The following is a 12,089-nucleotide window of genomic DNA, read 5'->3' as shown; positions in this document are numbered from 1 at the left end:
ATCAACGACCCCACTGACACTTTTTTTTTGCCCTTCCTTTTGCAATTAACATTTTCTCAATTATTACTCCATCACATTAAAAAAAGAAAAAAAAATTACTCCTTCAAACCTCATTCAAAGACATTTCCAATTACTCTCTCTCTCTCTCAATTATCGTTACCATTTTTCAACTTTCCATTTATTACTCCATCAAGCCAAATCTACTACCATATTCTATTCAAGCTACCATGTGTGTCCCTCTCTCTCTCTCTCTCTCTCTCTCTCTCTCTCTCTCTCTCTCAATTAACATTTCCTAACTTTTCAATTTTCCATTTATTATTCCATCAAACCCAATCTGAAAATATTTCACTCTCCATCAAACCCAATTTGGTAACATTTTCCTAATTTTTATCTTTCCCATAATTTCAATTTCAATTGATATTTAATTCAAACTTTCTTCTACTCTATTACTCTTCATCTCTAATCAAGCATTTATGAAAACTGTTCAATTGCCACACTACCTATCTATAATTTATATCTATATTATATTTTTATATTTAAAAGCTGAAGTATATCATTTATTATTGATGCGCTTTTGTGGAGCCACATTAGCGGTCACATCATCCACTTATTTTCTACATTTCTTTTTTCTTTTTAAACTTTTCTTCTCCTTATTCTCAACCAAAAAAAATAAAAAATACACTTCTTCTCCCTATCAGTCCACACCTACTACTATTACACTTCTTCTAACATTTCCCCTCATCTTTGCCTCTTTATGCCCCCACTACTATTTACTTTTCTATTACACCTCCTTCATTATTTTCTCTTTTTTATATTTTGACTCTTCTTCTCCCAATTTTATTTTGTATAAACTTGATATCATTTCTACCATTCAATCCATATTTTTCTCATACAAAGTTGTGAGTACTCTCTCTCTCTCTCTTTCTTTACTTTCTTTTGGTGTATTTTTGTTCATTTTTATAACTCTTTTTTTTATAACTTTAATTAAGGTTGATGTTTTTTTTTTTAGTATTTTTTTTTATTTTATTTCTCATCACAAAGTCTTCTCTCTCCCTTTTATAGCTTTGGTTAAATTTTGGCTTAGGTTAATACTTAGTTTAGGTTTTTTTTTTTTTTTTTTTTTTGGGAAATAGGAATTTGAGTTTATATCAAAACACAATCTACATGGTTATGAATTTGAAATATGCCTACCTATTTTTTGAATAATAATTAATTATAAAGTATATCTTTTATTCCTTTGGTTCCATTTTAATTTTGGTTAAAATAATATAGTAATTTTGTGATTATTTTTTATTGTTATGATAATCTCCTTATTTCTTAAGAATTGAGAAATTTGAATAAAATATTTGAACCTTATAAAGTTTATTTGTATATTAGGCAAATAAACTTATCTCTATCTCTAGCATTATTTAGGGGTCCATTTGGGAATAACTTATTTAATTGAAACTAAAAACTTTTTGCTAAAAGTGTAGGAAAAAAAAATGATAAAAACTAGTTGAATAGTACAATGGGACCGATGAATAGTACCAAAAAGTGCAACGAGGCCCATGAATAATACCAAAAAAAAGCTAAAATTCTAAAATAAGCTGAAACTTTAACCAGCTTCTAGACACAGACAGATGCTCAATTCTTTGGGCCTTCTTAATAGTGAAGAAAAAAAAATGTAAACTAAAATTTTTTTAATATCTCCCAAAAAATAAAAATTAAACAATTTTTGCCCACCAAATTTGGAGCCTTTCTCTAGTAGGGGACCCTAGGCAATGGTCTAATTGGCCTAGGCCTAGGGCCGGCCCTGAGTCAAAAGATTGAGACCATCTGTGTTAAGCTTTACAAATGGATATATAGGGAGAGACCAAGACATCCAAACAACCTTAGAAGAGTTTTTGATTGCGGGTTTTGTGTTAAACTTTGCATGATTAACCGAGTTGCAAATTTTTTTTTTTTTTTTTTTTTTTGTATATATACAATAGGATTTCAACCTATGGAATGATTGCTCTTTATTAGATAAAATTTTAACCTATGGAATGATTACTCTTTATTATCAGGCCAAAAAACCAATTGGTTTTTGTTATAGATGAGATTTGAACTTCAAATCTCTTATTCAATAACCAATTGAGCTATTTGAAACCCATGCTTAAGTTACAACTAATTTCAAAGAAATAGTTTCATTTCTAAAAATCAAGTGGTTTCTTGCCAACCAAATACTACTGTGATACCCCAATTTGATTGATTGTGTAATGTTTGTGGGTGTATGATAAGTCCCACATCAGGTATTTACTAGGTAGATCTAGGCTTTATTAACAACTACAAGGAGCCTCAATTGTGACTAGTCCTTTTGAGGTATAGCACAGATGTGGCTAGCATTTTTACTTAGGTCATTACATATGGTATCAGAGCCAGGTTAATAATCCCGTGTGGGCTTAGAGACACTACCCCACAAAGTGGGCCCTAACGAGGACGTTAGGAATTTAAGTGGGGGAGATTGTGATACCCTAATTTAATTGATTGTGTGATGTGTGTGGGTGTGTGATAAGTCCCACATTGAGTATTTACTGGATAGATCTGGGCTTTATTAACAACTACAAGGAGCCTCAATTGTGACTAGTCCTTTTGAGATATAACGCAGATGGGATCCCAAGTCTTTTTTTTACTACAACAAACTTTATCGATTAAGCTATTGAATGCACCACATCTAGGACAAAATTGGTATTCATGGGATCAGTTTGAAAAAGGTATACGTCTTCCAAGTAGTAATTTTGTTATGAGCACATTTCCATAAGAAAACTTTGAGTTTTAGAGTGCCTAGAGTTTTCCAAATCCAATTCCAGGATGTTGGATTTGGATTGGGAAGAGGATTATTTGAAGCAATAAGGTTGAAAGCTCTCAATCGGCTTGAAGAGTATAGAATGCACCCGCCCCTTAATAACAAACAACAATGACTATTACAAAAACAACCAAAAAAACCTAGCACAACCACAACAATGATAATGGATAGGTTAAGGTATATCCTCAATGCCTTGGAAAATCACGTGTTTTGTATCGTTTTAGTTCCTATACACTTCATTTCAAAATGAGTCATTTTGGTCGTTCCACACTACGGCATCACTTGAAATGAAAAAAAAACTGTTGATGTGTCTTCTTTTTGTGATGATGAGATAGACCTCAAAGAAACTTATCAAATCTCCGATCATTGGACGGGTGATCAATATCATAAGACTAATATAATTAGCACAGTTGAGCCACTAAACCCCCTTTAAATGGTTAAGGATTAAGGTTTTTCTAAATAAGCTTATTTTTTAGGTTTATTATGTGCTTCATCATTATAAGAAAGGGATACATTAACTACTCTGAAAATTCCAAATGATGCCATAGTGCACAAGGATTAAATTGACACACAATTTTTTTGAGAAAATGTATACTCTTAACCCAATTGTTTTCAAAAAAAAGTCTTAACCCAATTAATAACAAGGCCCGAAGAAATTGCATGCGGCTTTGTTTGCAGCTTTTCCACAGCTTAATTAAGTTATATTTCCGATCACATGATGCAAGGCATAGTCTTGCTAGGAAATTGAGAGGACCTTATAACCAGTTGCTGCATCTAGTGAGCTTCTATCAATTTTCCAAGTAAACACTTCCACTTGCAGAATGAGACCAATATTCCTTGACAAGCTGACCAAAAAGTGACCCCTCCATGCTCATCAGCTTTAATGGCTCATCATACTCCACTATTTTCCCTGTTAATGCAAAATAATCTATTACTACCATTGTCATTGATATGACGGCATGGTTCTTTTACTAGAAAGTAGAGACATCACTCACCATCACTAATAGAAAGCACCTTAGTGCAGTCCATGACAGTTGGTATCCGATGCGCCACTGTTATTACAGTGCAGTTTGTGAATTCTGTTCTTATAGTTTTCTGAATAATGGAGTCGGTTGCATTGTCAATTGATGCAGTGGCCTCATCAAGCACTAGTATCTGACTTTTCTTTAGTAATGCACGTCCCAAACAAAATAATTGTCGTTGTCCCAGGCTCCAATTTGATCCATCTTGCATAACTGCATATAGATTATTAGTTTTAATTTCTAAACAAAATGAAAGGACAAGCTACACACACAATTTCTTACCTAAGGAATTCAGGCCCTCTTCTTTTTGACTAATAGCCTCTCGAAGCTGACATTTTCCTAGAACCTGTTACACAGTAAGAAATACTCAATTAGGGAAGAGTAAGTTTAGTACAATTGTTATTATATCTTAGATGTTAATGTGATGACAATTAGTTTTCATCAACATCTACAAGTTAACATAACATCAAAATTGAATGACATTTTCAGGAACCTTGCATATATGACTGTAAATAGTAAATCTAGTTATTGTTATGAGTTCTAAAATACATAAAAAGAAACTTAATATGGCAGATTGCTATGCACATTTCTCAATCCATCCTAAAATTAATTAAAATAGGTTAATAAAAACCTTACCTCCCATATTTCCTGATCAGTATGCTCTGACTGGGGGTCTAGATTGTATCTCACTGACCCACTAAATAGTGTTGGATCTTGTGGTATGATTCCTAAACGTGACCTTAAATCATGAAGCCCAATTGAAGAAATGTCAATGCCATCTATAATGATCATTCCCTCAGTTGGCTCCACTAGACGAAACAAAGCACTAGTAAGAGTTGTCTTTCCACTACCAGTCCGGCCAACGATCCCAATTTTGTGCCCTCCTTCAAATATGCAACTTATCCCTTGAAGAACTAGGGGAGCATTGGGCCGATACCTCACCTGATTGATGCCATGTAAAAATAAGTACATTTCCATAATTCTAGAAAACTTTGATGGATAATTTTTTGCAAATTTTTCATGATTACCTTCAAATCAATTATTTTCACTTCACCAACAACAGGCCAATTGTGCATGGGTCGGTGACCTTGTATTACTTCTGCAGCTTCACTAGGAATATGCATGTACTGTTCTAGCCTTTCAACTGAAGTAATTAAATTTTCTAGCAAGCACCAGTTTTGGACACAAAAAACAACATGTACATTTAATGAAAGACCATATGACAGTGCCATTCCAATTAATCCTACAATCAAATTATTGACAATAGAAAATGTTAGTCAGAAATATATTATAGATGGCAGGTTTTAGCTTATTTTCAGTACTTTTTTAACTGGATTCTTCATTTGTTTTAATGAAAAATTGCCACATCATCCACTAACTAAATAAAATGTGCAAATTAAAACCCACAACCACTTGCCTTTGTATATTTAAAACAATGGCATTTAATTCTCAACCAAAAAAAAAAAAAAAGCCTCCAATGGTATTTATATAGCAGACCCAATAACATTGAATAAGCAAAAATAAATTTCAGCTTAAATTACTCATCCAAGATTTTATAAATCCCAAAATTTTCTAGCAAGGCAGGTTAGGTTGTTCAAGCAAAAACAACCTATTACCACCCTCGGTGGCTTTGGCTGGCAAAGCTAAAAAATAAAAGTCTAGAACTGTAGAGTCCAACTTTTGGAATGAATATATCATGTGAGGAATCCTATGGAATTCCCAAATGATTATTTATGAAGGAGCTTCAGTTAAGATGTGTATACAAGCTCACAGAAGCAGATCACTTCTATTATAAGGTGTTGGTTACTCCAAATATGAGATGACAAGAGGGAGTCAAACCACAAACATTTGTGGTTAGTAATAGGTCAGAGTGTCAAGGCAAGGTTGTATTGCTGGCTGGAGGAGTTGGATTTATAAGTTGCTTCTAAAAAACCCTTGTTCAGTGTGAAGCCTAAAAAGTTGATAATCATGATATGCAGTAACACCACAAGAATGTAGATGAGTCAAATTTGATTATTGGAACACAATGGAGTTAATGAAGCTAATGTTACGAACCAGAGGCCGAAGCTCCGAGTTGAAGCAAAGTCATGGCAAGTGCTGAGACCGAGAGAACAATTGCACATAGAATTTCTAGACGTTGAATTAACCACTCATTCGCTGAAAAACTATAGAAGTATGGACTCGCGTTTCTGTCAATAAGGTCCAAGTTCTTTATAAAGAACCTCTCTTCCTCCCCAAAAGCTCTAATTGTCATGGCTCCAGCAATGGATTCAGCGAGGTGGCTTGCAATCAAAGACCTGGTTGTACCATCTGTACGCATCAACTCTTTAGCAGAAGCAAAGAAATATCTCTGTATATGTCCAAACAAAAACAAGTTCAGTACTTATTTGTTGAGAAGGCTGGAGAAAATCAGAAAAGGAATACTTAAATACACCTCTAGGATTATATATTTATTTTGCAGTTATTTCATTATAACATCAAAGAATGTGGTAACAAACTTGGACCCTTTTAAAACCACAGAAAATCCAGACTTTCACTAACTTCAACTGACAATTTGTGTATTAGACAAGACTACCATCTAAAAGGTCACACTATTGGAGAACCAGCCCACAGATAGAGCATTGATAATGCACTGATGCCACACCAAAATTAAATACATATGCATGCACCACGTCAAAATAGTTATCAAAGGTAGGGATCTTATAAAAATTTTGTGAAAAGATCATTTTGTTCATTGTTATTGGCGTATGTATTACCTGTAAGAGTATGGTTAGATAAACCATTGGAATTATGAGAAACAAGACTGGCCAGGTTAGAATAGCTAATATTGCATAGCCAGAGTACGAGATCATAGCTGACCCAAGGGCAGTACTTAATTTGAAAGCCAAATCAAGGTCCACGACAGTCAAATCAGATGACACCTATAAAAGTAGACATTAGTGCAAGTCCAACTGAGATTTTCATAAGCATAGCACAAAACTTTTAAGTTTTGAAGTTTTAACTCTTACCCGGTTGAGAATCCTTCCCAGAGGCGTTGAGTCATAAAACGACATTGGTGCCCGAAAAAGAGAGGTCAGCAGTGTAGAAAAAACCGATTGTGATGCCCCAAATCCTAAAAGAACTACGTAAATGGATCTAATAAGCAAAATTAATGCTAGGATACACCCAATCACTGTGTAAACTGTGATCAGTTCTACTCTATTTACATGAGAATTCTGGATGTTAGCAGCCAACCAGTAGTTTTGAATAATTTGGCCAACTATGAATATCATATGGCAAATGGTTGCCAAGGTGAAGTACAAAAAGCCCTTGTGTTGACTCAGATACTGTCTGTAAGGCTTGAGACCAGTATCTCCAATTTCTCTTTCTTCTTGTTTAATCAATTGATCTTCTAAAGATGACATTACCTGCTCCTCATTATAATTTCCCTGGATCTCACTTTTGGAGGTTTTAGATTTTCCAGAAGAGGCATATTTGGCTTGTCTCTCAGAACCAACAGTGTCATGGTGTGCATTGACAAGATTTTGAAATTCTTGATTAGAAGCCAGCAATTCTTCATATGTAGAAGCTCTTAATACTTTCCCTTCTGTCATTAACTGCAAACAAATTAAAATATACTTAGTCCAAGTATTTTTCACAGCACTACCAGCAGATAATAGAAAATGTTTAGTAAAATTGGAAAAGAAAGTCTATCCACTATTTCTTAACCTCTTAGGTATCAAGACCATAGTTAAGAAGAATAATGGAAAAAGTAGCCCCTATTAAATTAAATGAAAGGTAGAGTGGAAGAAACAGAGATCGAACTTAAGATCTTCTGCTCTAATATCATGTTAAATTACCGATTGTTCCAAAAGTTTAAGCTATTGAAATAGGATAAATTTAATCATTTAACCACGTACTTCTAACAACCCCAACCCAGAAAATGAATAGATAAATAAATGAAAGACAGAGGGAGCGGAATAGTTCACTGGTATACCAACCAAAACAGAATCAAATGCAGGAAGGAAGTCCACTTGGTGAGTCACCAGCAAGACTGTCTTCTTAGATAGAGCTCCCATCACATATTCCTGGCAACAGGGCATATTATATTTTTCTTCTAAAAACAAAAAAGAGTATATTATCAAAAACCTATTAGATGGAAAAAAAAATTACATTAAATAGTGTGGTTGCAGTATGTGCATCAACAGCACTGAATGGATCATCCAAGAGATATACATCTGCATCCTGATAGAGTGCACGTGCAAGTTGAACCCGCTGCTTTTGTCCACCACTCAAAGTAACACCTCTTTCTCCTATTTCAGTGAGATCACCAAATGGAAGCATCTCGAGGTCCTTTATTAGGGAACTTCTTTTAAGAACTTCTTTGTATCTAAACGAATCCATGGGGGACCCAAACAGAATGTTTTCTCGTATAGACCCTGTCTGGATCCAGGATGTTTGAGAAACATATGCTATTTTTCCATAAACATTAACCTGAAAAGATAGACCCCGAAGTGTTATTAATTTTTTTTTTTTTTTTTTTCATTTAAGAACTTAGATATCTACCCTGTGATTGATGTATACAGTTAAACAGGTATAAATGTTTAGAAAGGAAAACCAGAGAAAATGAAGGAAAAATATTATATCTTCATGGAAAATTTGTCACCTAAAGTCTCAAAGAAAGCTAGAAATATACTATGCTCTAATTCAGAGTTTATTCTAGTCCATTGGAGAAGGAATGAAATGATTACTTACTATGCCCTTGATGTTTGGCACCTCTCCAAGAATCGCAGCTAAAATGGTAGATTTTCCTGATCCAACCTCTCCACAGATAGCTACCTTTTCTCCTTGTTTCACCTCCAAATTTATGTTTCTTAGTGTGGCATTTGCAGGATTAGTCTCCCACGATATTTCTGTGGCCCTGATAAATATGGACTGCTCAAGCTCTTTCTTGTTGCATTTTTGCCTTGTATTTCTGTTCTCTAACTCTGGCGCCTCCAGAAACTTCACTATCCGAGATAAAGAAACATTTGTTTCAATGAACACTCCAACGACATCAGGGATCATCCTAATGGGCTCCTGAACAATGCGCAGACTTGCTAGGAACATGAATACATTACTAGTAGATAGTGGAATTCCAAGGAAGTAGCATGACCAAAAGGTGGCAATTGATACTAAAATGGGAGACGACCAAAACAAAATCAAATAGTACCCCTTTTGCGATAGTACTGCTAGTATCCACTCAGATTCTTCTTTCCTTAACCCTTCTATGACATTCTTAAAATGTTTCTCCCAAGCATACAACTTCAAGACCTTCATATTTGCAAGAGCTTCTGTAATGGCCTTCAGCCTCTTATCTTGTGCCAACATGAGGTTTGTCTGATACTTATGCTGCAATTTGGCTAATGGAGAAGTTGCAACCACTGTTAGTATGATTACAATTAAAGCTGCAACAGTTGCTAGCCCCACAGAATACCAGACAATAATTAATGCAAAAAACAGCTGAAGGCTTGTTGACCATATCTGATGGAACCAATATGGAAATTCACCTATCCTATAGGCATCTACTGTGACATAGTTCATTATCTGGCCAGGAGAATGAGTCACCTTAGCAGCATTTGAGAGTTGCAGTTGCTTCTGATAGATAGCTGCAGAAAGAAAGGATCTTACTTGGAGCCCAATTATTCTGGTTTGAAAGAACCATTGCCTCTCGGAGAATGACTCCAAACACTTCGCCAAGAAGAGCCCTCCGGCCAGTGCATAACCCTCATATTCAAAAGCTTCATTGCCACCTGCAACCTCAATGAAGCCTTTAAGAAACAATGGACCTGTAGACACTGTGAGGACCTTGATCAATGCATAGAATCCAGAAATTAAAATTGCCTTTTTCTGGCATGAAAATATTACTGAGAACATTGACGGGGATTCATATGTTGCTTTTTGTTTCTGTTTGCTTAGTTGCTCCTTAAACATTAAGTAGCATGTTTGAGCTCGGTCTGCCTGCCTTAACTGTGGAATATCATTTTCCTCAAGAATTTTCTCCTTACCCTGCTTCATTAATGGATTCAACCACCAAAATGTCATAGTACTAAGAAATCCAACTTTGGCAAAAGAAGTAACATTTTCATTGGAATAATTTTCACCTGTGGCATTGTCTTCTTCACCTTGTAAAGGTACATAAGAAGTATCATGACTGAAGTCTGGATCAGTTTCCTCATACTTGTGTCTCCGAAAAACAAACAAGAGCAGCAGGACTGCCCCTGGAAGGGACAAAATATCCAAAATCATTTGAACATATACCATTTTGTCCAAAATAATGACCCAAATAGATGAAAAGCAGAGGAATCCTGCAAATAAGAAGGCGACAATTGAACAAAGCTGTGAAATTGTGATGTGTTGAAAGTGTAGACTGTCAATAATTACTGCAAAATCCAGCAGCAACCATGTGAATCCTTGGAATAGCATTACTAGCCATCCATGCAGAGGTAAAATGGTTCCTGTTGCTTTCAGTTCTTTATAACATATCCAAATCCCAGATCCCAAGTAAGCCAAACCCAGAGCACCATTAGAAATGGCTGAGAAAATCAAAATTGGAGAGAAGTGTTCAGAGTGTGATGGTTCTACAATCTTCCTTGAGAATGATCTATAAATGACCATATAGAGGAACATGAGCATGAGCAGGAAATCAACAGAAATAACCAAAGAATTGTTGATGCATGTGTTGGGGTCGATTATGGATAGAAAACCATAACTGCATCTCTTTCCATCTTCGCTTGAACACTCAGAATTCCCACAGAATACAGACCAGAAAACCTCAGCCATGCCTAGTCTCTGTGAGTTGCTACTTCAAACAAGATGCTTTATGTAGTTGAGAGGCAATCAAAAAGAGCCTAATAAGGAAGAACAACAAAAAAGGTGATAAGTATGCACACAAAGAATTTCGATCAAGTTAACAACTAAATCTACATATATTACAAATGGGTTTTCACCATTCATTTTCAAAAACATTCCTATTCTTTCATGTGGGATACCGGACAGCCCATTATTTTATATCCTCTCTAGATAACACTCAAACATGGACTATGCATTTAGCCTACAGGTCTGTAACTCTTCTAACCAATCTCAATAGTACAAAAGCAATTTTAACTTCTCCATTAACATACTGACATCACAAGCGCCACAAAAATCTAGTGCCCTTCGTGCATTCCTACACCATATGATTACTTGGAACATTTTATTATTTGGGTTACAAATAAGTTTTACCGACAGTGGAAGAAAGAGGGGAGGGGGAGAAGTGAATTTTCATATGCAGACAAATTGAAAACTTAGTACAAACAAACCCTGTAAAGAAATCCAAAAGGTAAAGATGAAAATGGTAGCATCAATTCATCTACCTGCTAAAAACAGAAACCTCACAATTCCAAGGATGTTCTATTCTGGAACTGACTATGTAAGCATGAATATAAGTTGAAAGTACAATTAAGAAAGCCACTATATTCACATCAGCTTTCATTACAATCCAAGCATGAAATTAGTAAATTAGTAAATGACAAATACAAAGAAAAGAAAAGGACAAAAACGGCTGTCGCCATCTCATGACCAGGTTTGATCAGGTCCAAGTTCACCATATCTATCGCCAAGCTAACGGCTGTGCAGATGGCCTTGCTAAGATGGGTGCTGAGCAGGAAAGTAGTTTTTTATGTTTTTCTTGTCCGCCTGAGGACATTAGAAGTAGGATAGATTTTGATGGTTCTGGTTTGTACTTGGTCAGACGTGGTGCTGATCTGATTTCTGTTGGCTAGTTTTTTTGTTTTAATATACTCTTGGTTTAAACAAAAAAAAGGACAAAAACAAAATTGCATACGTAATTGTCTATATGTTTTGTGTGTACAAATCTAAGACTAAGAAGACAGTGATAATACTTGAGTTCCAAGAAAGTTAGAAACTCACTCTACCTTTAGCAAATCAACCTCCTTGACTAGCTTGCTCTTGCTAACAACATTCTTTGCTTTGCCATGCAGAGAAACTTTAATGTTCTTGTCATGTTACAAAAAACTCACTTCCAGTTTTCTTCAGACTGACACCTCTGTTTAGCAACGTATATATAACAGAAAATCTTATTACACATGTTATTCCACACTCTATACACACTCATTTTTTAAATTATGTTTTTAAAATATAATTTTAGTTAAAATTGTGAAATTAGAGCTTATTAAGTTATATTCAGCTTAGCTTAACAAACTCCTTGCAAATGAAGTTAAATC

At 35.1% G+C, this 12,089-nt stretch overlaps 1 protein-coding gene across 1 annotated transcript; it reads right to left on the bottom strand.

Annotated features, from left to right (window-relative positions):
* Positions 1-3,612: 3,612 nt before the first annotated feature.
* Positions 3,613-11,875, bottom strand: LOC115975344 (ABC transporter C family member 10-like). The gene is made up of 12 exons (XM_031096083.1): positions 11,781-11,875; positions 8,581-10,715; positions 7,999-8,319; positions 7,827-7,913; positions 6,855-7,442; positions 6,603-6,767; positions 5,902-6,196; positions 4,875-5,089; positions 4,483-4,788; positions 4,129-4,192; positions 3,820-4,059; positions 3,613-3,734 (listed from the first exon to the last, which is right to left on the bottom strand). Exons 2-12 carry the CDS (start codon positions 10,645-10,647, stop codon positions 3,613-3,615), a joined length of 4,470 nt encoding a protein of 1,489 aa, XP_030951943.1. The 5' UTR covers positions 10,648-10,715; positions 11,781-11,875.
* Positions 11,876-12,089: the final 214 nt, after the last annotated feature.

The sequence above is a fragment of the Quercus lobata genome, chromosome 2 (assembly GCF_001633185.2).
Source record: "Quercus lobata isolate SW786 chromosome 2, ValleyOak3.0 Primary Assembly, whole genome shotgun sequence".
Classification (NCBI taxonomy): domain Eukaryota; kingdom Viridiplantae; phylum Streptophyta; class Magnoliopsida; order Fagales; family Fagaceae; genus Quercus; species Quercus lobata.
The sequence above is the reverse complement of the archived record's forward strand: the minus strand, read 5'-3'. Positions and strand labels throughout refer to the sequence as shown.

Bases quoted from the DNA above. Each gene is read 5' to 3' on its own strand.
- LOC115975344 (XM_031096083.1), bottom strand. From the start codon at position 10,647: ATGGCTGAGGTTTTCTGGTCTGTATTCTGTGGGAATTCTGAGTGTTCA. The intron at 6,768-6,854 runs GTAAGAGTTAAA...CTACTTTTATAG, and splicing joins TGGGAAGGATTCTCAACCGG to GTGTCATCTGATTTGACTGT. The intron at 4,789-4,874 runs GTAATCATGAAA...GGCATCAATCAG, and splicing joins TGAAAATAATTGATTTGAAG to GTGAGGTATCGGCCCAATGC.